At 37.6% G+C, this 25021-nt stretch overlaps 1 protein-coding gene across 7 annotated transcripts in view; it reads right to left on the bottom strand.

The window, feature by feature from the left end:
- Positions 1-25021, bottom strand: part of DCAF6 (DDB1 and CUL4 associated factor 6) — an 81479-nt gene that overhangs the window by 17882 nt on the left and 38576 nt on the right. For 2 of the 7 annotated variants that reach the window (XM_032680362.1, XM_032680363.1), the window contains exons 11-16: positions 21053-21223; positions 13922-13981; positions 8021-8126; positions 5395-5510; positions 4519-4602; positions 4025-4346 (exon numbers count right to left, since the gene is read on the bottom strand). In XM_032680362.1, the coding sequence (XP_032536253.1) occupies positions 4025-4346; positions 4519-4602; positions 5395-5510; positions 8021-8126; positions 13922-13981; positions 21053-21223 (859 nt within the window). The remainder of the gene's footprint in view (positions 1-4024; positions 4347-4518; positions 4603-5394; positions 5511-8020; positions 8127-13921; positions 13982-21052; positions 21224-25021) is intronic. The other 5 variants (XM_032680366.1, XM_032680369.1, XM_032680368.1 and 2 more) reach the window with 3 other exon arrangements.

Raw genomic sequence — 25021 nt, forward strand, 5'->3', positions numbered from 1 at the left:
CAGTGATGTGAAAAAATGAAATAACTATTTAGCTTATTTTAGTCACCTGTGAAGGCCATTCCTATAGTGATGCTCTAGAAATGCTACTGAAAAAAAATCAGATGTCACATTCTCAGTTATTTCTTTTAAAGAAATGTCCTCAGGTGTCAAAACTATTCCCAGCTGATTCCTAGTCAACGTGCAGCTGACTTAGCCAACCAACCAAAGGATTATGATATTCCTACACATTTTGCTGATAGTATTTAAGTCCTTTTCAAAATATTAAAGCAGCTGCAAACCTTGCACAATCTTTCCTGATAGTTCAGTTTCAGGTGAGTTGGTGAGAGACCATCTATCCTCCCTGTGTTTTGAGATTTATGAGCATCCCCAAAAAGATATTATGCGCCTTGTATCTATTTTTAGATTATTTAAAGAGAGAAAAAGATCAAATCCTCAGCTTGAGAACATTAAAAGTTGGATTTGTACCCGAATAAAATTCAAATAATGGAAGCCTTGTAAACATTAGATATGCAAAATGGACAACATTCTGCTTATAAATCTGAAATCTACATCCACCTTACTAAAAATAAAGTGAGACCAGCAGCACTGATGCAGCAGGAAGTTGTCAGTTTATTTAACTGCAGGTACTGCCAACAGAGCAACCAAAAGGATATTTCTGCCACTTCCTTTCCTTAAGAGGAAGCTAAAGATCATAATTTCAGAGTACAGAAGTTTACCCTTCATTCCTCAGTGGAGAAAGTTGTACTTTACAGTGGGGAAGTGACTCAGAGAGTTTCCTTTGTCTTAATTTCTCCAACTGTGGAGTTTCTGCTCAATGTAAACAAGAGCTATTAGGTTAATAAGAAAACACAGCCTAAAGAAAAATAAATTGGTTGCAGCAAAAGGAAAGTAATGTTACATACTGGAAGAGGTTTATTAGTCAAACAGTTTTTAGAATTGTTTCAGAAGGCTGTGGCCTCTTTTTTATTTTTTTGTCCTGTAGAAAAATTAAACATTTTTTTTTCCACTGTATAAAATATGTTCACAAAAGGTAATTATTGCAGGCCAGTACTATAACCTTCTCCAGAAAGAGAAAATAAAACAAAACCACAAAGGAAAAAGCCCAAAGCAGCATCCCCCTAGATATTCTAGAGAGAGAAAAATCTACTTTATTACTCATGTATTAACAGCGTTAATTATCTTACAGGATGACACATTGGAAACTAAATTATTAGGTAAACTTGAGAAAATGAGATTTAGTAAAGGAATTGTTAGGTAACACAATTTACTAAGTGAGAAAAGAGAAAACATAAGCCTATAGAAAGCATACTGGTGGAGTTAAGCACCAGTCTTGCAGGCAGTTTTGTTTAATATGTTGCTAATAGTCTTTGAGCAGGATGTGGGAATGTATTCATGCAGGGTGTGAGGTTGGGGAACTTTATCAATGTAGAGGGGGCTGAAGGACCTTGAGAAAAAGAGGTGGGTGGAAAATCAGTAGTATAAGGTTGAGTTATACAGTTCTGAGCTTCCTGCTGGTGAAAGATAACACACATTAATTAGAAATGACAAAGTGGGAAAGACTGCAGTGCACTAATTGAGCTCGTGTCTGACCACGGGCCACCACTGAGACAGCCCTAAGCAAAGAGGGGAGAAGGATGTAACTGCAGCTCACTCGTGTCTCAGAGAATCCTCTCTAGACCAAGGGTAACCCAGAATTAATCCCAGCAGAATCCAAACAGTGCTGGTCTACCATATTCAGGAAAGATGTGAAACATGGAGGAGAGCTGACAGGAACCAGCAGGATGGCAGGCAACCCACAGATTTTTACTGCTAAGAGTGAGAAAAACTTGGCACTCTTAAGTCTAATGAGACAAAAGCTGAAAATGGACAGGATGAACATCATTCAAATGATAAGCACTGGGCGTGAAAAATTATTTCAATCCAAACAGTATGTTAGCACCAAACAAAATGACTAATTTTAGTTAATTTATGCCCATCACAGCAGCAATGTTTTGAGTTGGCTTCCTACTAGTTAAGGAGCCAGGGGGGTTTTATGTAATTCTGATCAGTTTGTGAAAGGGATTATAGGCTATAACATCGTAGTAGTAGAGAGGACTTCCAGTTCCTTTCACTCTGTTTCATATGAGATATAAATACTCAGAGGGCTTATAGCCAGCCCTTAAGACCACCAGTGTCTGCTTTCTCTGTGGAAATCCAAATTCCTCTGAGCACACACAGGATGTCTTACTTTTCCTCAGTATCTCAGAGGGCATAGGAGGGAATGTAATGCTTGGAAGTTAAACTAGAAAACCTCGCTGCTTGCACACACACAAAAGCAGAACAATATGAATTGGTCAGGCATTAAAGCTGAGTGGTGGAAACCTGCAGGCAAGCCTAAACCAACATTGACTAAAAAACTACTTTTTTTTCAGATTTTATCTGGGGAAAGAATAAGTGAGCAGAGGGCTGCATAGAGAATTTTAATTATACCATTCATTTAGTTGAATGCTCTTTCCTATATGATGAATTTAAACTGCTACAGGAAGAAACCTCCCTGCACACAAAGAAGCGTGTCAGATGAATTGCAACTTCATTTAAGATGTCCCCACTAGTGGGAAATTGTAACTGCTCTATGATACCTGGAAGTGTCATTCTTATCACATTACTACAAAAACTATTACATTGTAGAGGCAACGTGGTGCACGGAGAGAAGCTCTAACTCCTGCTCAGAAATGGAAATGGGATTTAAATTGCAGGGCTTTTCACAGCTTGCTCTTCAATCACTGGATCATAATGAACCTTGGCTCTGCAGTGGAAAATATTTCTGCCATTTGATATTTATCTCCAGTTACTTGGCATTGCATGGGAAGCCAATGGATTAAGACAGAGTCTGTATATATTGGCTTCTTCATAAAAACTGTCCTTCAGTGAGCACAATTGCTTCGTAATAAACAACCACTGACTGTTCTTTCTGTCCCTGCTGACAGTGTGGTGGCTTACAACTTTGAACTGCAAATTATTCACAACCTTTTCTGTACACAACTATTAAATTCTTCCTGATTTCCTAATGAAAACATGTTGTAAATTTCTGGAAAGAATTTGCACTGCCAGCATAAGGAATTAGTAGCAAGATGATGCTGCCTTTGAACAGGACAGGAGTAAAGCTAAGGAACCTGACACCAGGTTACATCTGAAACTAGTAAAAAAGGTGTTGTCTTATGTCACGCAATAAAGATGTTGCTTAAATAATTATTACAGCTTTTAAAAAGTCCAAGAATTGAAATTAGTGAACAGAGGTGTTAAACCAACAATACCAAACGGGGGGCTAAGTTTACTGAATGATTAAACAAGTATGTACAGCTGTTTATATTTTTTTACAAAACCACAAAGCTTACTAGATACGTCTTTTAAAAAAGCACAAAGCTTACTAAATGCCTTTTATTAATAACAACTAGTAGTCTACTTTTTTTTTTTTACTGGCATACACACTAATATTCAATGACAGACAAAAGTAAAAGGATTACAGCTTCTCTTTCAGAGAAAAAGTAGAGTGAAAAATTGAACACACCAGTTTTAATTTACGTACTACAAACACAGCATTGCTGAACAACAGCAGTTAAAAGCTCTTGCTTTGCCAAAGTAAGAACATCTAAAGTATAGCTGAAAGAAAATGTAAGTCCCTGTACCCTGTATACGAATTTATGGACTTTCTATACTTATGACTACAGGGAGAACAATAAAAAATTAACTGCGAATATTTAGCACTGAGGTATTCAGCAGTCAAGAAATAACCACAAAGAGCATTAGATCTGTAAGAGCCTGCCAGGGTAGGAGGGAAATTATAGCTATACATGTCTTACATACAGGCAAATTAGACTCAGCCATCAAGCTCTTGGCTATTTTAATTAATGATATGAGGCATGAGCTTCTAGATCTTTCATTCGAACAAATAAACAAAACAAATAATTTAAAAAATTTAAAAAAACCCACCCAAAACATAAAAAGCCTTTTGCCAAGCAACAGCAGAGCTCAGTGTTCCCCTCACCTGTGTCCTGGTCCTCCTCGATACCTCGCCCCTGGGATCAGAACAGGATCATCGTCACTGTCATCGGTTTCTTGGAGAGCTGAGGTCCTGGTGGAGGAATCCTCTGGAGTTGCAAGCCCTGAGGGTTCTGGGTGTGACTGAGGTTCATCACTTGCAGCAAGCAAGTTGGCAGTGGATTCAGTACTTTCATTTGAAGTGTCTTGGTTCACACTCCTTTCACAGGAGGTTTCTTCCTCTGCATTCCCAGAGGCAGCGTCAGCATCGGGGCCATTTTTTTCTGGTTGAGTTCCAGAATGCTCAGGACCAGCTTTATCTGATACAGCTAACAGAAAATGTTGGGGAAAAGAAATCCACCATTAATGACTAGAGTCCATTTTAGAAGACACCAGAAACAGTCACAGAATTTAAATTATGCATACTGAATTCTTATAAAAAATTTAGATTTTCATTCTCTACTTCTTCCTATAACTATTTGAAAGAGTACAGATACCTACTTGCTTCTGTTGTCTCTACAGCTTCATCTGTAGTTTTCAGATCTTCAGCACTCACATCTTCCTTGTGAGATTCATCAGGAACTCCTGAATTAAACAACTTAATAGTCAATCACATGATTTCATTTGGATGCACATCTACAATGCAAACAAGTCTAAATGACACCAGCATTCCCAGGTCAAACCAACCAAAGCAATGCCCTCAAAGTCCATGTGTCACTTTACTGAAATCTCAGATATCAGTCACATAAAAGTCAATATATATAAACCTATCCAGTTGACCAGGTCAATACACTAACAAAGAAAAAACTATTTCTTTCTTGTTCCTTAATATACTTGACATCCTATGAGAACTTTAGCTGCAAAAATAGCATTAATACTCTTGATACAGATGATCACTTACTGAAAGCTATTATTTCTGAAGATAAATTAAGTTATCCCTCTCTTAAAAGGAATTATTTTTTTTAAACGTTTCTCTGGAACCAGTCATTTGACTTGACTGCCCTTTTGGCAATGAATTGAACAAGACAGCCCCATGTAACAAAATCCAGTGAGAGCTTGGAAGAAATGTAACAAAACACTGAGCACTCATTTATGATTGCAAAGTGCAGTTGTCCACAAGTTGTGGTACAGTATGCCCTTAAGAAAAAAGAACAATGGTTTTAGAACTCAAGACAGGATAAGTTAGTTTTGTTGCTATTTACTTGCAACCATCTCAGGTTGGTGTCTTTTTCTCTCCTAAAAAACTCATGCTCTGTGATGGCTGCATTCTGCCTTCACATGCACGTCTGTGAGGCTCCCATTGTGTGCACTGATAGCCAGGAACACACAAGAGCAGAATCTTTGCCTTGGTAATACAGAAATAATGCTGGATCTTACTTCCTTCTTCACCTTCAGGCCCCGACTCGTCCAAAGCTTTTGTTTTTACAGAGTCTTCTTGGCCTTCGGTTTTGCAGTGAGTTCCACTCCCTCTTGAGCTCGAATTTGTGCTGCTCCTGTCAACGTACACGTGAAAGGAAAATAATTTACAATCATGTAAATAGAGAAGATCCTTGCAAAGCACAGCCTGACACCATTGTCCTTCTCACTGCAGTCCCACTGTTCTATAACTCCTGGCAGCAGCTACAACCATCAACCTCCACAGCAATTCCAAAATTCTCTTTTATTATGTCCATTGCCACTCATCCCACACTATTCCCCTGCATCACAGAACCCTGCTCTCTCCTTCCTACCTTTTTTTTAACCTTCAAAGAATTTATTCATTGCTTTTCCAAATACTGTGGGAACTCAAAAACATTCAGTCTTTTTCACTATTTGCACATTTTTTACACGTATAAATATTCAGAGGTCTTATTAGAGGTATGACAAGCTATCAGCTGAGCACTAATAAATAACCTTATCCCATTCAATTAAAAAATTTGATTCTGATAAAATTCTCCAGGCCCTTCACCCTTAGTTATAATTTCTGTACCTTTTGAGGTGTGGACTTTCAGTTCTCAGAGTTTTGTTATTTCTCAGGATTTATTATAGGCTGGTATTTGACATTTACTCCCCATTCATATTTAGATAACTACTGTGGAACACCAACTTCTGTTTACAATAAGGAAAATGATTCCTCTGGAAATACGTAAAATGCTGTCCTGAATGTCATCAAAACTAGTGTTTTTAGACTTTCTAGTAAAGATCTTCTTTTAGGAAATGCAAAGTCTTGTTGCTGAGCTCTCTCAGTCTCTCCTGTCCCAATTCTGTGATGTGGCCTCAAACTTATGCAAATCACTGGACAAAAGCAGAAAACAATTATAAACACGATTCTCAGGAATTTAGACTGACTCTTTACAAATATCCTCTTACCTGTGTAGGTTATTATTAAATATTTCATATGCTACATTGCTAGAAGCAGCACAAACCATGCTTAGTCTAAATTCTTGAGAATCTAGGACTTGAGAATCAGTGCTTTTATTTTTTAAATTAAATGAGAGCTTTGACTCGTCTTGATTAGCAATATTCTTTGCTCATTCATGTCATTGCTGTACTGAATTTGCAGAACACAGGGAAGTTTTTGCTAGTCCTTTTAGTATTTCTTCTAAACCAAGGATTTTCAGCATCGTTTCTGAATGACCAGACAAGAAGGGTACTGCTAGACACCAAATTGAGCATTTTTACTATTTCATGCCTCATTTATAAACTTAATCATGGTCTAAACACTAAGATTTCTTTAACTCTTAGTAATCTACTTTCTAGCCCAATGCTCAATTCGCATTCACTTATTACCCTGCTTTAATTTTGACTTCAATGTTATTTTTCACCCCACCAGTTACACGAAGAGGATGTTTTTGAGAGCAAAATAACCCCCTATGCTCTCATTACATTAAGCCCTGCTGTCTGCTTCCACAGCAGGTTTTTCCTTTCCCCAGTTCTCCACACAACCCTTCTTTGAACCTCTGCCAACACCACCCACCACCAAAGCTGCATTAAGTTCTCTGACCACCACGTACAGTTTCTTTATTGATTTCTCTCGTGAAACCCGTCTATCCTAAAGCATTACACAAATATGACTACAAAACTAAATGCAGAATTACTTAAAAGCATTACAGCAGAACTGTTTTTTTCAAAGCTTGCTGGATTTGGACTCTAAATAGAGCATTTCAGATTCACACAGGCAAAATTTTCATTCTTATGAATCACTGTCTGAAGTTTCCAAACTGCTGTGATCAAAGTGTATATTTTATGTCTAAAGCCACAGCACTTAAGAGTAGCTAAATATGTTTGGGTTTGGGGTTTTTTTTTTCCCCTCTCAATAACAAATGCCAGCAAGTGTTTCTACTTACTGTCTTCTACAATAATGTTGAAAACATAAGCAGAGGAATAGAAGTAAAATGAAATGAAGTAAGGATTGTGGTTATTTTGGGAGATCCTGAGATGCTCTGCTGATAGACTGATACAAAACCAAGTAAGTCAGGCCATTAGACAGTGCATTTATTATCTGAAAAGGATGTCATCACTGTAATATCTAAGCAGTCCACAAAGTTGATATCGTAACCTTATGAATTCATCAACACTCCTAATACACAGAAATACTAATTTCAGTGTTTTCAACTCAGGAATTGGGCCACAGAAAGACTAGTTTGCAGAATATCATATGAGAAGTCTGGTAGACCAGAGAATTAAAACATAAGCACCATCCTGTACTGCCCTGTATTACCCTGCTTTATACGACACTGATATTATGCCAGGTTTGATAAAAATAGCACATTTCAAATTATGTTTGCATTAAAGAGATTCACAGTAAATACACACACAAAAAAACCCCTCTTGTACAAATTTGATGGTAAAGTATGGCTGTCTTATGTTCTGAATGCATTATGGACTACAGCCATTTCATCTGTCTATACACACCTAAAACCAGACATAAATCATATGGAAAATAATTTACCTACAGCTGTGCCTGACAAGTATTACTGATGTGCTGCTCATGAACCACTCGAAACCAAAATGAACCTCTTACCACTCGTCAGTGAAGTCCAGTTTTATTGTGCTTGTCGTTGTTCCTTCTGTGCTGTAGTGCAAACTCAACACTGGTTCACCTGTTCCTGCTCGTGGCTTATCACTCTCTGTAAATATGGGGTTGATAAAGTTTGAAGGGGAATTAGTGACATACACAAAGTTGTTCTGATTCTGAAGGTTCATTTAGTTATCCTAGCAAAGCCAAATGTAGCAGTAACATGTATAATATCAGTTTAAGGTCTCTTACAGGCCAAGCAAAAAATTAAAAAGTTTCAGAGTGAACACACCGAATTTGCAATGCTTGAGAAACAGCCTAAAATTATTTCTAATTATAAGAGCAAACAAAGGAGATGCTGTCCTTCAACATGCAAGTAAATAAAATTGCAGATAGGTATGTGTACACACAATCTAATCATTAATAAGCAGATCCCTTTTCTAATAAATATATTAATAAGAAGACTACAAATTAAGTGGTGTTCAGTCCTTTTGCCTCAGTAAATACACAGGAAAAAAAGATGATGAGATCCAGACACAATCAGCAGTCTAGAAAAATCACCATCCCCTTTACTTTGCTGCCTACTTAGAAACCAGACAACTACCAATACCCTTAGATCTGCTGTAAACTGTCAGCCAGTTGTCATAAAACACTGTTAATTCGTGTTCCAAGAGCTTCATGATTAAAAAAACCCCCTTTCATATTATAATAACTGCAAGCAGAAGGGGAGCACTGGCAAAACAAACTGTGCACGATATCCAAAAGCTACAGAAGTGAATCACATTGAAACCACAGCAAGTCCATGAGTCCTCTGCTGCATGTGAGCATGTAAGTCTTGCTTTTCATGAATATTGAGCTTTTTATTTGGACAAAACCATCCCATATTTTCCTATAGAATATAGAAATTTGACTATAAATATACTTGCAGTATTGGCAGCACTCTGACAAGTGCAATAAAGTAACAGCTTCAGATCATCTTTGTGTAAATCCATTAAAACCTAACATTTGATTTAAACACAAACCTACAAATTTCCCCACTAAAAAGGCCATTATCATACCAGTAATGGCTGCAATACTGCCACGGGATATTTATTTTAGAAGATGCAATTAAATTATAGTAAGTGTGAAATAGCAAATAAGAATTTAACCTAACAATCAATGCTCATATTTTTAAACTGCTGACAAGCAGAAGCCCACTCACAGGATCAGAGCTGTGATCAACTGTGCCAAAGAACTTTAAATACTTATGTCTACGTTCTGAAGAGAAATTAAAAAACCCCAAACCATACCACAAAAACCCTGAAAGAAAAAATAAAATATTTTTATGTGAAAGGGAATTAACCAATTACAACCATGATCCTAATTGTGCACATGGTATGGGCCTCATTCTGTGCAAAGAAAAGGTCATAGTCCTTCTAAAATAAAGATTCCAGTTACACTCTTGTCAGAGTGGATAAAGCTGATCAAAAGCAGTGTCTCCAATTCCTGAAATAAAGTAAGAAAAAAATCTAAGAAAATAGTTTATAGTTCTATATAGATAGTTTGAACAAAAATGACATGTTCTTTCTTAACTAAACAGGTGTTTTCTCCATTTTTTGACAACCTATGAGCAAACATCTCCTTGTATAAAAGTCTGGTCAAACTGTAAACACCCCTAAGCAAGTACAAATACTGATCCTTCCAATCACTGCACAAGTCATCAGGAGCTGACACTGAAAGAGTCAAAAGAGGCAGAGCTGGGGAATTCTTTAGCTCCCTTTAAATAGGTACAGAGAAGACCTATCTTGGAATTGGGAACCCAGATAAAGAAAGACCACTCAGGGCTGTGAACAGTCCAAGACAAGCACCAAACAATGTCTGTGCTGTGCAACGTTTGCTTCAGCACAAACCCAGTTCATATCACCAACCACAGTAACCAAACATTGCTACCCAAAAATGACCTAATGTGTTATAAAGCTCAGATCACATTATCATTACAGTGCTTTCCTCTCTCAAAATCTCAACACCTGAAAATTTAACCAAGATGTATAAAGGCTGCCCTGTGCCTACACTTACCCTGGAAGCAATGCTGATATTTGTTCACACCCAAACAGGTGGAAGATTTGCTGTAGACTTATCCAAAGGGGGCACTGACTGAGAAATTACTTTTACAAATTTCTGGAAACAGAGACCTGTTAAAATATATTGGGTAATAGAGTTTTCTTAAACCTACAACAACATGAGCTACAATTGGGACTGGGTCAGTTTTTTCTTTAAGTTAGCTTTAGGGCATAACATAGACACTAATAAGGACAAGAAACATTTTAAAAGACAGATGAGACAACAGTCTGGCAATAAACTGCACAGAATTAGTTGTGTTGTTCAGTATTTTGTATAAAACTTACACTGCTTATGAAAGCTGAATGGGAGCCTCTGTGAAGAAAACAAATAAATTTTGCCTAATACACAACTGAACATTCTTTCAGAGAAGCCACATAAACCCCAGAAGTCATGAACTCTTTGTTTTCAGGAAAGGAAAATGTGATTGCCAAAGACAGCCTAGAGCTGAATGAAGAATTGTTCTCTTTCTCTACTCTGTTCATCCCATCAGGACAGATCTACTTCACACTGATAATGAAGGGAAGAAGAGGAAAAGCTTCTGCCATTTATTTAGGGGACAGCTATTGCCAAAACTATTTCTGATTGCAAGCTCTAGTAGGGTAATAAACTGCTTCAAGCAGAAGTTGTAGCTTGTCAACACCTTACTGAACGATTTCAAATTCCTCAAAAATGCCTTGAAACTTTACTTAGCTTTACAGCCAAACACATTATACTTTAAAGATACTACCAACAACTTACAGTCTTATTTCACAGACAGCCCTGTCCTAAAGCACAATCCCATTAAATTGTTCATTCTCGAGGTGCCTACAGGAAGAAAGCACTTTTAAACTACCACCCTTAAAACTGAAGACAGAATTTCATTCATAACCCTAGATTAAAAAAAAAACACAAACCCAAACTGCACAATTGATGACAATACCCCTCAGAGACACTTTTTCCCTTAGAAAAGAAACATGTGCAAGTGCAACTTCACAAAGATTGGGGCTCCCAGCTATGAAGTGGAAGTGCATAAAGACAAGCTTACAGAGTGCATTTCCTAGTTAAACTAACACCCTAAGGAACTTCAAGCTGGTTTCCCACATCTCAAATGCTGTCCTGGTCATTAGTCTATTGGCAACCCCATGAGAAGAGGATAGATGATTCCTCATGGAAAAAAAAAATCCCCAAAATAATTCCTATACAGCACCATGTTCTGTGTGAAGACCAAAGAAAGATTCTTCTGAAGGCTGAAAAATCGATCCAAAGAGAAAAAAAATAGGTGGTGTGTTTCAGAAAATAGGAATTCACTGGGAAGGCCTAACACATGAAAATTCAGCAGAAGCAGCTGAACTTGGAGGGAAGTGTGGAGATTCCTTTATCCAGTGAGGAATTCTGACTAAACACTGTTACACTGATACCAGTCAGTATAAGGGAAGACTGAAAAATCAAATAATTCTTTGGACCAGCCTAACCTATAGCCCAGGGCATATAAATTCTTTGTCTAGATGATCCCATCACCATAACAGACTACTAAACCCTCACAGTAATATCTAGAAATATCAGTATTCTGTGTCTGTAGGAAGCAGCACTGTGATGCTTTGGGATACATGGGCACATTTACAGTGTGAGCCTCAAGTTCCCTCTTCACTCACTCTAATTCAGGCAGTACCTTAAAGTCCTAACACTGCAAGAGATCCAACAGGCAACCCTCCATTCTTACAATCACAGTCCAAAAAAAGCCCAAAATTTAAAAAAGAAAAATCCAGGGTAGGTCACTGTAATGCATTTGAAACCATTTTGTACAGACAGGAATGACTTAGAGCTTCTGCTGGACTGCCAGAATTATGGCTTTATAAATGTATGTGCTTGCAATATGAGATCTTTAAACCCAAAAACAGTCTTAAAACATAAATGCCCACAGGAGAGACTGGTTCAACAGAACACAGCAGCTGATTCAGTACTAAATTAAGAAAAGACAGGAATAAGAACAAAATATTTCTATTTCTATACAAAAAGAACTGTTATGAATTCTTTCATTAGCTACTTACACTATTTTGAGATTTCTGTTCAAACGCTAAGTGAAACTAAAGCAGTTTAACTTCAAAAATCCAACTGGACATCAGCAAACTATTCTTTCTGGTTATCATTTGAACAATGGATTTCCTAATAAATTTGCTCCTATTTCAAATTCCTAGTTTTCAAAATTAGAAGTGACTTTGTCTACCAGTGAAACAGAAAAACTGGTGTACTGATAAACAAATGTATTTTGGGGAGGTGTTTTTGCATATTGAAAAACCTGGAGTGCTTCTACAAAAGGAAATCCCTTCACATTAGTTCAAGTAATTTCTTAAATGCAGACAAAAAATTACTAGAAAAAACCCCCTAAGAGTCTATTAAAACTATGAGTTTATTACAATTATGCAACTAAAAATACAAACTAGCTGTTAAGACAACTGATCCTGCTTGAGGAAGAACACGATACAAACTTGGCAACTGATTTCTGGGACCAAAACTTCTGGTTTGATCTTTGTTGTCAGTTGGGCTGATTTCATAACTTCACAGAACAATTTAACAGCTTCCCAGTTGTAAGAACCTCAGTAAACACATAGACCTTTAACGTTAATTCTACATTATTCTACTCTGATCAAAAAATGTGTTATCCTGTGTTCCTAACAGAAAAGCATAACTTGGCCACTAATTACAAGCAAGTTTTGCAGCTAAACCTGACTGTTGGGATTGATGTTGGCTACTGAACCCTGAAGAATTAGCAAATTTACACGCTGAGGTTTAAGGCTATTTCATCACAAAATATAATTCCACAAATTGAGTTTATTTTGTCAACATGAAACACAGCTTGATCATTTTTTTTCCTCCTCTGTTCTGGCATCCTAATATAAACCACACTTTAAACAGTTGCCAAACGGGTTATTTTTCAGAAGTGGGATTTCAAAATGGCTTTCTAGATTAGAATGTGCAACAGGACAACAGAAAGCTCTTTTGTGGGATTTGAGCTATTAAATCTCTACAGAGGCTTTGCTATGGAAGTAAGCATAATGCAGAGTGTATGGAAAGCTATTTTTAAATTAGCATCTATCACTCATTAATTATTCAGGCATAAATACTCCCCACAGGTGGCACTGGTTCAGCTGGGCTGGAGTCACCTATGACCCAGTTCACTGCTCACAATTTGAAGACTGGGCATAGGGAAAGCTCACAAGGAATCCTAGCTCACAAGGAATCCCCAGCCCACAGGAATCCTACAGAGCAACACCAGTCCTTGTTTAGCAGAAGGGGGGTAGGACAAGGGGTTACAGGAGTAAAGATGCACCCGAGTGCCACAGGTGCTCCTCAGTTACTCAAACTGCAAGAATAACAAAGCTGCACATCTCTCTTGAGATTGTAAGATAAACTAATTTGGCATTATGTGATTATACATTACTTCAATCTTGGTATTTGCACTCTGATCCAAGAATCATTCAGAAAAAACAAAAACAAAACCAAACCTGTTTAAAGAATTAATTTTGATTCTCACTTTAGAAAATTATTCTAAATGTGTGTAGAGTACATGAAGACATTTACTGCACCTACATTGAACTTTAGTAATTGCATTAAGCATCGAGCATAGGGATGGCTTTTGAGAACAACCTTACTCTGTTACTCGTACTGAGAATTAAATAATTAATGAGTCTCCAGCAGATCTGCTTACAGAACTCTACTTTATGCAGATGAACAGCGTTTTTAGACTGTTTATCATCGTGAAAGGCAATTTGAAAAGGAAGCATTGCAATCAGCTATGGCTGGGGAGAGCGCATTTCCTGTCACACGCACCCTGTTGCTCATCAAGTGACATGGATCCAAGCTGTTTGTTAACCACTGAAGAAGGAGAATCTGAAACAAAAACGAGATTTCAACTTAAAACATAAGCAGCAGAGAACTGCACAGCAATGTCACGATCATAGGTTAGTTTAAAATAAAAAAAAAAAAAAAGCAGCAACATAAGGAAGCTTTGGGTTTGTTTTATGAGCAGCCAGCCGTATTGCATTTTCTAGGCATGACAGAAGCAAAGCCACTTGTTTCAAGTCATTATTTATTCACTGAACAGCCTGAAGCTTGCTGACATCTTGATACTGAAAAATTCCTGTCCATTACCAAAGATTTTACTGTGTTCTTCAATTTTTTAACACTTCAGGAAAAACACTGAAAAGTCATGGCTTGTAAAGCCTTTGCCCCAGCTACCAAATGACACAGTTATTTCAAACCATGTGATAAATGTAAGTTTCAGAATACTTATCCTTCAACACAGAATACTCAATGGCATACCAGCACCTTCAATATTTAAATACTGTTTCAATAATGATGTTTTAAAGCATCAAAGCACCAAAATACATCCCACTTGTGTGAGTTTGGTAGTTCTGCATTCCTAGATGCTGCACCTCTGAGGCACCTCATAACCGAGAACAAGTCTGTGAGTTTTTCACAGCACCCCACCACTCTGTCTTATAAAAATACCAATTGAAATACATGAATAAATAAATAAAATAATCAACCTCCCCAGCAGTTAAGTGCACTTTTTTCCCCCCCTAGACACTACCAGTTAATGACTATCACCAGCACTACATTCATTGTGCAGACACATGACAGATGCAACATTTGGTATCTCCTGGGAGTCTCTTTTCCTTGTCACCCCTGAAGAGCAGATCATGTTTCTGTATTATCCTAAGATGAGCTGATGTACACAAATGAACACAGTATTTCAGAGATATTGGCTAGACTATCATATTTTGGTTCCACTTGTTAATCTTCTGTTATAAACAAATTCATCCTAAGCTAAAAGGATTTAATATCCTGTATTACAAACTGAGTCACAGTCCATCAGCATCACAGCACGCTAAAGGAATTTTAACATACATTTAAATCCTACACAAAGAAAGCAATGAAATAATACACTCTCTCCTACACAAAACTCCCTTCCAGGTTTGGGCCAGAATCACCAGCATGACCTATTTTGTAGTACAGCCATAAAACCTGCTAAATTGTCAAGCTGATTTGAATAAATATATATATCCTCAAGCAATACCTCACTCCCAGCCACTGGTGCAAGAATCACAGCCTGTTCCTTGCTTACACTGATACCAGGGTTAGGGAAGGGGAGAAGGAGCGAAGAACAGAGACCAGGACAGTCTGGGGCACCGTGGTTTGGCTTGTTTTGGTAACTGGGCTTATAGGGTTTATTTCCATAACTGAGGAACATAAAATTGCTTCTGTTTGGTCTTCTTTGTTCAGCCATGCCTCTGCCTGGCACCAAACACCCCCAAATTTACAGACCACAGAATCTACCCCCTAAATTCAGATGGGATGCAGCTCTTAAGTAGCAGACTTGTAACATTAACATGTTTCACTTTGCAAAAGCAAAGCGTGCTTTCCATACAATTTCTAAATTAGAACAGAAGTCTTTACAGTGGAGTTTTTCCAGTGCAGTAGTAAACCACTTTTTGGACCATAAATCAGAGCAAAGAGCTGATGTGTAGATGCTTCATGTAATAAGATGATCTACTTGTATTCCAGCTGACTCAGCACAGGAATCAATCTGCTGCCTAGTTTCCGAGGCTGGCTTTGATTTCTGACTCACAAAGTCCACGCTTGGGATTAACTTGTATCAAAAGTGCCAGAGGGAGGGGAGGTGCTGGACTGAAAGCTGAGAAGCCAAACGAGGCAGCGCAGAGATTCCCAGTCGTGCTCTGCTCCCGCACTCCAACTCTTTCCATAGGTTTTATGCCCTTGTTTAAAATGCTTCTCATGCTGCCAAACATTCCACTGGGCTGGAAAAGCCAACATCATCAGCTCTTTCATTCAGACCCCGAGGAACAGAAGAAACATGACTGAACTGACGTATTTTTATTAGAAGCATAAGAAATCACATTTACTAACCCTATTATCAGCACTTCTGATTTTATTAAGACCTCATGCTATGCAACAGTAGGTAACAAAGTAGGTGTGTTTTACCATGTGCATCATTGAATCAAGTGAAAATGAAGATTTTTCTAGGTAGTAGCCCATGCCAGTGTAGGCTTAAACCTCTTACATCTCACTATGACTTTGATGTCTTCATACAACTTTGTGAATGCATTTTACTTGTAATAAGAGAATATTTAAGCAACACATAGGAAGCATCCTAAATATTCAAATTAACATGGTTAATAGCTCAGTTTGTGGCAATTTTAAACTCACTTGTGTCCTTTCCAAGTTCCCTGAAGCCACAGATCACCAGCACCTCTTGAAGTGGCACTGCAGTCTGAGAAACAACCATGACCATGAAACCAGCCTAGGGAAGTTCAGGTAAATGCCTCTTTTTTTAATATATGGCTTTGTTTTGTTAAAAAAAAAAAAAAAAAAATCTGAAAAAATACTTTCATAATTTCTTAAAGAGCTTTTGAAAAAAAAAAAAAAAGTATTACCAAAACTGTGCCATATAGTTAAAAAAACAAACAAAAATCCAAACTCTTACCTGAGCCTTCACAGGCTGGGTCTACATCCCAATGCAGTTCACCACTGGTTGTAATGTCACCAGTACATTCTAAACTGGAGCACCACTTAAAGAGGGAACTGGAGATTCATAAATTTGGGGAACCTCAAACAGAAAATAGAAGATAATTTTAAGGTCAGTTACATGCTGAAGGATCTTCCTGTAGTTTGGGCAATCAGCAGCTGACTTCATCGAAATATTAGCATGCCACCTCTGTTGTTTTGGCTAAAAAAATTTCCTCCTTATATCTCTGTAACACCAGCTCCAGGGTCAGAGCCAGGTCTAAAGCAGTGGGACCTGTTCTAAAAGTCCCAGACACAGTATATACAGTGGACTTTAATCTAAAAAATTAAATACTTGTTTTAGTAACTATAAATAACTGCTTTGCACAGTGAATAAGCTCTCAGTTACATATTTTGGACTTCAAATGGACACGTTTCTACACCTGGGTGTTTACGAAGAATGCAAAGGATCTAGTAAGAAAAGCTACAGTCCTTCCCTCGTTCTTCTCCAAAAGTTTTAACACAGAAATGAAGGTCCAATTTGTTCTGCTTTAAAGACATGGACCATAGAGAGTTTTGAAACAACCCAAGAGTTAAAAAAAAAAAAAAAAAAAAAAGTCAATTTGCAACACAGGTTCTACAACAGGCCTGCATGCACATGTCTATATCTTCATTCTACAATAAATGCAGTCTAAATCAAATTTTTTCCCTCAGAAAAGAAGGGTTCACATTAGTTTTTGTGGGTAAGATTATGTACACTGACCACTACAGGAACCCTTGATGCACTTTGATCTATAAGGTGGAGTTCTTTCTCTTCAAGTTTAGCTGGTTCATGTTTCTGTAACTTCTCAAATTGCATTTGATTTCCTGAAAGTTCTCAAAAGGAGAAGTGATGCAGGTAATGGTGATGCATACCTGGATATCAGCACTGGGCAGAGCAGCAATAACAACATGTTAAGAAGGTTTATTTTCTTTGTTGTTTGCATATAGCACATAGATGCTGTTGTTTAAATACTGCACAGGATCTAAATATTATGAAATGCCACAAAAACGTAAGTAAAAACCAGTATTTGTGGGAGAAAGTATATAATAAAAAAACCCTCAAAAATAACAAACTAAACCAAAAAATTTACCATAGCTTCCCTAATTAAATTGGCTATAAAAAAAAATCTGAATCTGTTCAATACCTAAGCAAAGGCTTGAAGATAAAATAGACCAGCCTATACCTTCTAAAATTCAGCCAAATTTACACAATAATTATGAGAAGTATCCACTAAAACAAAGGCTCTCTGCATCTGAGGAAGTACCACCTTTTTTCTCCGTGTCAAACAGTCCCACTGTGAATCATTACTCAGTTAACTCACCTCCATTTTCAACAACAACAAACTTTGGGCCATATTTTTCTAAATGGTGGAGGTTAACTACTACAGACAGAGCTTACAAATCCTCATGGAATTACTACAATTCATTCGACTGGGAGACAGAATAACTACCATACAGTCTAATTTTATATTGATACTGTAAAAGCTTTCAGCTCTTGATGTTTTCAACGGGTAATTTCTAACATGGATGGAATATTTTGTTTCTCCTCATAATTGAGCTTCTGTGATTGCAAAGGTAAGGATTAAAAATGAAATACAAGTTGGAAGAAAATGGCCTCGGTTTCACACTGAATTCCCTCCGAAATTGCAAGTGCAAATTAAACAAGTTTACCAGAGTAGGGACTGAGAACTTGCAGCCCTGGGCCAGAGGCTCTGATGCCATTTCACAGAGTGGCAGACACATTTTGGAGTGTAATTTTTTGTTTGAAAATTTGAATATGTGCCTGAAAACTGAACATCTGCCTCATGACAGAGCAACAAAGACAGCCTTGCAGGAAAAAAATTAAATATAGAGATTTTCTCTGCATAGGAACTTATTATTTAAAAAAAAAAACTCCAACAACCCAAAACTAATAAATTCTTTTTTTCTTACCATATTTCTGAAATGTCAACTTACCACAGGGTTAGAAACCAACTGTGTTTATGGAGAAGCAAGAGACCAAAAGTCTGAAGCTCTGGTTTTCCAAATGAATAGACTGTGAATACACAACTTCCAAAAATAAATCTTGGGAGTTCAGAAAAAGGTAACAAAACAAAGTAACTTGCATAAAAAGAAATGAGCAAGTACAGAGAATATATCCATGTCCAGAGTGCAGAAATCTTATGAAGAAAATAAGGATTCCCCAGCCTAAAGAAATGAGCTTCACTTGTTCCCTCACACAGCAGTGGTAGGAGGAATACAAGGAAAGAAGCTGATGAAGTGCAACAAGAATTTCTTGTATTTACATAGACAACTAGAAAGGAAAAGGCAATGCAATCTTTTATCAAATTTCTTGAGGAATAATTGACCAAACATATTAAATATTTCAATTTGAATTTCTCATTTTAAGTCTTCCCCTGTCCATAATGCTGAAGGCAACAAATTCCACCCATCAGACCAAACCTCAAGAAGATTCATATCCTCAGGATCTGGAGGTCAGCTGTAAAAATGCTTCCCTTCTTTCTCTCCCCACAAATAACTGTTTCCATAATGCTGAGTGAATTTGTCTTTCATGGTTTAATTTGCAAATTCACTGTCATCACCTGAAGAAAGAGGTAAATGCTTGAATATTGAAATTTTGAATGCCAGTTTCCTCCAAGGCTACGTATGTGTTCTGCTGGTGATTCCAAACAAAAGGATCAGATATTCCCACTAGTTCCCTTAAAATGCAGAACATGTGCAAACTCACAACTACAAGAGGCAGTGGTGGGGCTCCAAGCCAAGTACAATACACCCCTGACTCCCAGTCAAAGCAATTCCTCAGCTTAAACCTTCAAGTTTGAGGCACTATGGATCCTGCAGGATGTTGACCCACAAGCAACTGGGAGTGAAAAAAACTGCACTGCATCCTTGAAAGTGCACTAAAAGAGAAGGACAAGATGTATCAAGTAAAACCCAGACCAACACACGCTTCAGAGGTAGTAAAATACCCACAGACAAACCTCCAGGTGAAAATTTACAGATATGGTTGTAACCAAACTTTTTTCCTCCAACCTCAATTCAATGGGAAGCAATTTAGTGGGGAAAAAAAAAATCTTTTAAGCTGTTTTGAAAAGAAAATGGAAGATCAAGCCCTGATGACTGTTTTAGTTATGGTTTTGCCTCTATCATCACTCAATATCTTTGAGTTAATAAATTATGATGTTCGGTTTGCTGAATAAAAACCCCAAACATTGGTAGCTTTTTGGTTGGGTTTTTTCAGGTTTTGGGGGTTTTTTTGGCCTGGTAGGAAACTGCAGTCACCTCCAAGGACACTGGTTTTTTTGCTCTTCTCCTACAGGTAACAGGCACTTATGGTTGCCATCCCCAGGATGAGCACATATCCTTCCAGGATCTACTGGTTTCCAAACATTCTGAAAACTCACAGGAGAATTTTCTAGTGAAGAAAGTTATTCAAAATTCAGTAACTACATATTTGCAACTAGAGCATTAGCCACTGTTATATCAAGCTGTTCTGTAAGGCTTCAGATAAAGGAATGGAATGGACTGAACTATAGCAAGACAGCTGTGAATTTATGACACAATCTTTGTAATAAGCAATTTAGCTACATCTCAACTGTCACAGAATTTATCCACAGAGGAAACATTGCCAGACACGACTTCTCAACACAAAATATGCTGATTTTTCACACAGCATGCAGCTCACTCGTTCTTACACGGTGCCATGACGAAGTTTGCTTCAAGTTTATGCTTTAGGGTTTGCCTCTCGGTTCACATGCATGCTTCTACCCTAACTTTCTCAAATATGTTATTATAAACATATCTGAGGCTTTCTTGTAATAATTGTTAAACTCAATAAAACAAGAGAAAGAGGATGGTGAAATGAAAAGTCGCTCTGTTCAAAGAAGGGGAGCATTTCTGGGGACTTTGGCTTGTTACAAGTATTTTCACTGTACTTACTGTAAAACCATAGCATTTAGGAGTGCCAAAACTCTGTTTTACTGAGTTGTTACTCTGATTTGGAACATATGCTAACCCAAAGCCAAATCTCAAATGTTGCTTTTGGATACAATTAAAGGCAAAATAAGATTTCAAGTGTGTAATTCTTATTCTATTCAAGGCACGGCAATTTCTTGCTCAGCTGCTCTGACAAACGTTGCACAAACCTGATACCATGCACCTAGAACACCTTTTCCACATATTATCATTGTAATCCAAACATGTTAGACAAACCAAACCTGCCAACACAACTCTTTTCCCTAACCATGTGATGATAGACACCACCACATGCAAGGCAAGACAAGCAGCAAACGCATTAAAGTGCCTTGTTCTGGAGGAGAAGCATCTCAGCAAACAACAGCAGCACAAACTGGAGCTTTGTTATCTGCTCAGGAAACCTGGGCAAAGGACAACCTGATGCCTGAGGGTCCTGTGAGGAGCCCTTAGAGGAGGACTGAGCAGAGGAGGATGCCTGTGGAGCAGAACCCTCAGCTAGTTCTCGTTCTCGCTGTCTCTGCTGTTCTTTCTTAAGCCTCAGTCGCTGCAGACCCCTACGGATTATTGCTAACTCAGGTCCCATCAACTCTGACAGACAGGGAGGGGGGAAAAACAAACAAACAAAAAAAGTATGTAAAAGAAAGAATAATTGAACATACAGTATATAGAACAGAGAGGAGGGGTGGGGGGGACTGATCGAAGAGAGAAGAAACAGATACTGAGTGTAATTACAGTAAAAGAAATATATGAATAAAAGATACTAAGTGTAATCACAGTGAAAAAAATTATGTGAATAACAGATACTAGATGCAATTACAGTGAGAAATAAAAAGTGAATAATTTATTAACATCCAGAAATTATAAAATAAAATACTGAAATTGTTTTTTCTCTCCTTAAAGGCACAAATCACAGGACTTAAATGTTGAAGGTTTATGTCCTTCAGTGCAAACCCCTTCCCATCTCCAAGAATTGAACTACTTAACAAAGAATTGTTTAATGAAAGTAGGTACAGCCTGACTGAGTCAAAACAAAACAAACAAGAGAAGTATTCATTTTCATGTTCCTAACATGTAGAATAAATTAGTATGTTTGTGGTGTAAAATTATGCAACTCTGGTTTCCTGAAAACAGGTAAGCTGTCAGAATTAATGTGATAGCTTCCTGATGTGACCAAAAAAATTTTCAGCACAGCAAACCTGTGCCAAAAGTAAACTCAGACTATGGAAATAGGTGGCAGAACAAGAGCTAAACAAACAAAAAAAACCCGCAACAACTTTACTATGAACCCTTTTTTTTAATTTCAGAAATTCCCAGTGGATGAAGATTCACAGTCTGAAAACACTGCTAAGTGGTCCTACAAAGACAGTAATTTATTGGATCATTAGCAATTCTTAGTATCATCCTCTTAACAGATTATTCTCTCAGTTCCATTTTTGAGGCTTCACTGTTTTCATCCCTTTGCCTTTATTCATCTGTCACGTGTACTGTTTTGGAATGCACCAGTTCACTGCCTGACTAACAGCATTTTTGCAAACTGCTATAAAACCACATTTCCAAGCAACCTTTTATTCTCTCCATGCTCTTGGCAGATTTTCTCCAGGTGCACAAGTGCTGGATAGCAAGTGCTTCTTCCTATACAACACAGACTGTGTCTTTATTGGCAGTAACTGAAGCACATGGACCTGAAGCACTGCTGAACTACTCCCATCTATGATATATGGGGTAGAGGAGCTAATTCAGGCTCAAATATTCACATCAAATGCTCCAGCTAGTCCTGCTATAAACTGCTTGTCTAGACCTATCCTGAAAGGATTTACATGAAGAGCACTCAGAAATATTTTGTAGATATGAGGAAATCTGCAAATAAAAAAAGAAATCAAGCTGCAATGTTAAAATATTTGAGAGAATTATGCTGGCATGTAACCTTTCATCCAAACAAAGGCTTAGCAAATAATCCGTAACCCTTATCCAGGCAGCGAAGCAAACAAATCCTAAATTTTTATTTATAAAGAGGAACAAACCCAGAGACAAAATCCAATAATTGAAAAGTCAGTGGCAAGCACCAGTTCATATTGAATGGTCATGAGTTCTAATGTCCTCAGTCTAATGCCATTTTCTGGGAAAAGCATCCTGCCAGTTTATGGTTGATCAGGTATAATAAGAATAAAAAGATAGACTTCCTAAAAGGAATATGGCATCAAAGAGATTTGCTATGAATAGTTTTCATGTTCCATGAACACTTACAGAAATTAGAACTCCAACCAGTCCAGACAATGCTTTTAAGGAAATTTCAATGATGCCTAAAATTGCTGCTGATTCAGTTCCACTCAGTTCAGAGACAGTTACAATTTAAGATGTAACAAGAACTACAGTACAAAATGTAAAGACATAACTACTATCCTGAAGGTGTTCAATGACAACACCTTTTAATGCATTTCAGAATACCTAAGCAAATGTTTATTTTGCCAGCAATTGGAGTGAGGAAACAGAAACGGAAATAAATTAAAAAACCCAGCTATTGCCACTTTCCCATTCAAAATTTATATCAGAACACATATTAGGATTAAGGTTTGTACTAATTAGCCAACTGCCCCTCTGCATTCCCTTCAGTGGTACCATTGTGAATTTTATTTATGGGGGAAAAATTTTTTATATTATACTGTTTGTTGTATCTGATGTTCATCAGTGGTTTAAAACGTCAGCATCTTAAAACTAATGCAAAAAAATTAATTGAAAGTTTCCACTGAAAGTAAATTTGTTATATTTTTCCTTAGTGATAAGCATGAAAATCTCCAGCAATTGTTCTCATTATAAAAAAAAAATTATTCAAATGTACTGACAAAAACAGGCTACTGAGATTTTGCACTGATCTTGTTGTTTATTTGTAACTTACTCAGATATTCCAACTTCTAGAATATACAGATAAAGAGAATTATCCTAACGAGCTCCAGCACTGAACCATTTTTGTACTGACTCTATTTTGAACGTGAACCGTTCATCTCTTAATTTTAAAAAAGTAATTGGGAGGTAGAGGCTCAAATGCTCACCACATGGCACATTTTCTGGAACACCACACCAACAATACATTTGAACTGTAACACTTAAGCAAAGGTATTGCTGTTTAAAGACAGGATTACCACGGGTGCCCATGTACAGAAATCTGTAGGAATGATTTAGGGAAAGCTGTTCACAAGCCTGTATTAGGAATTCGTGCTCTGATTCCAAAGAAGTAATCTCCTGAAAACATATTCTGTATTTGCTAACTCTTAGCTATGATATTCAGACTTGTATCTCCCACCACTTCACACAAAATGGTGGCTGAAAACCTCTTGCTTTCCTTCTTCCATTTTCCAAAATGCTCCCCCAGCCATCCATCTTTTACAACACACCTTCTCTCTGGTCTTCCTACTTAACCCCACTGTATTTAAACTACTATTCCCATTATCACTCTCCCCATCCCTTCACCCCAGAAAAAGCAGCAGGTTTTAATCACATCTAAATGCAGTTGAACAAACTCAGGGGATCCTGTTGGTGCAGAGGGCAGTGTTTTCCACCTTTACAGGCTACAGACAAGGAGTAAATAAAATCTCAAAACTGAGCACAACTCATGGGTTACCTAAGCATGCAAACATTGCAAAATGGACATTCCCAACCAAGCCTCCTCATCCCCAAACCCACAACTGCTGCTCCCTCTGCCCAAGAGCTTCCCCTCTCCCCAAACTCACCCATGTTACCCAAAGACTTGTTTTACAGCAACTTCAGTTTGCACTGCCTTTGAAACCCCAGGTGCAAACACCCAGTACTATCAAGTTTGCTCCTGCAGGAGTCCTGTAGACAATTTTAAGCAGCCAATCTGACACCCTGTTTAGGTACAGTCAAAGAGCCTTCCAAATATTATACAGCAAATTAGAAAGTATATCCACTGTCTGTCAACAAAACAACCACCACTACCCCTTTCAAAACTAAATATATGGAGAATCACAAGTCCAAAGTAACACTGGGAAAGAGGAAATGCTCTCAGAGAAGAGCTGGATCAAGAAATAACAACCTCATGCTAGCAGAATAAACTTTTACTTAGAAATGCAGGCAGATTCAGAGAAAAATATTTTTCTGGTCACCACGGATTCCTTAAAATGCAGGCTAGAAAATGCATCACAATTCCAAAAATTGCATTATCATTATGCAACCCACAGAGTTTCAATGACGTAGCTTGAAGCAATTATTTTTAATATGGTAGGTAGTCTCCTGGCCACTCTAACTTCCAGAATACACTGCATATTTTAAAAAAATAAATAAATAGATCAAAATGAACCTTTGGTAATGGTATGAGTGCCTCTGGACCAAGATGGCAGCTAAACTGGGCTATACTGAATTAGAGTAGACCCC

The sequence above is a fragment of the Chiroxiphia lanceolata genome, chromosome 2 (assembly GCF_009829145.1).
Source record: "Chiroxiphia lanceolata isolate bChiLan1 chromosome 2, bChiLan1.pri, whole genome shotgun sequence".
Taxonomy (NCBI): domain Eukaryota; kingdom Metazoa; phylum Chordata; class Aves; order Passeriformes; family Pipridae; genus Chiroxiphia; species Chiroxiphia lanceolata.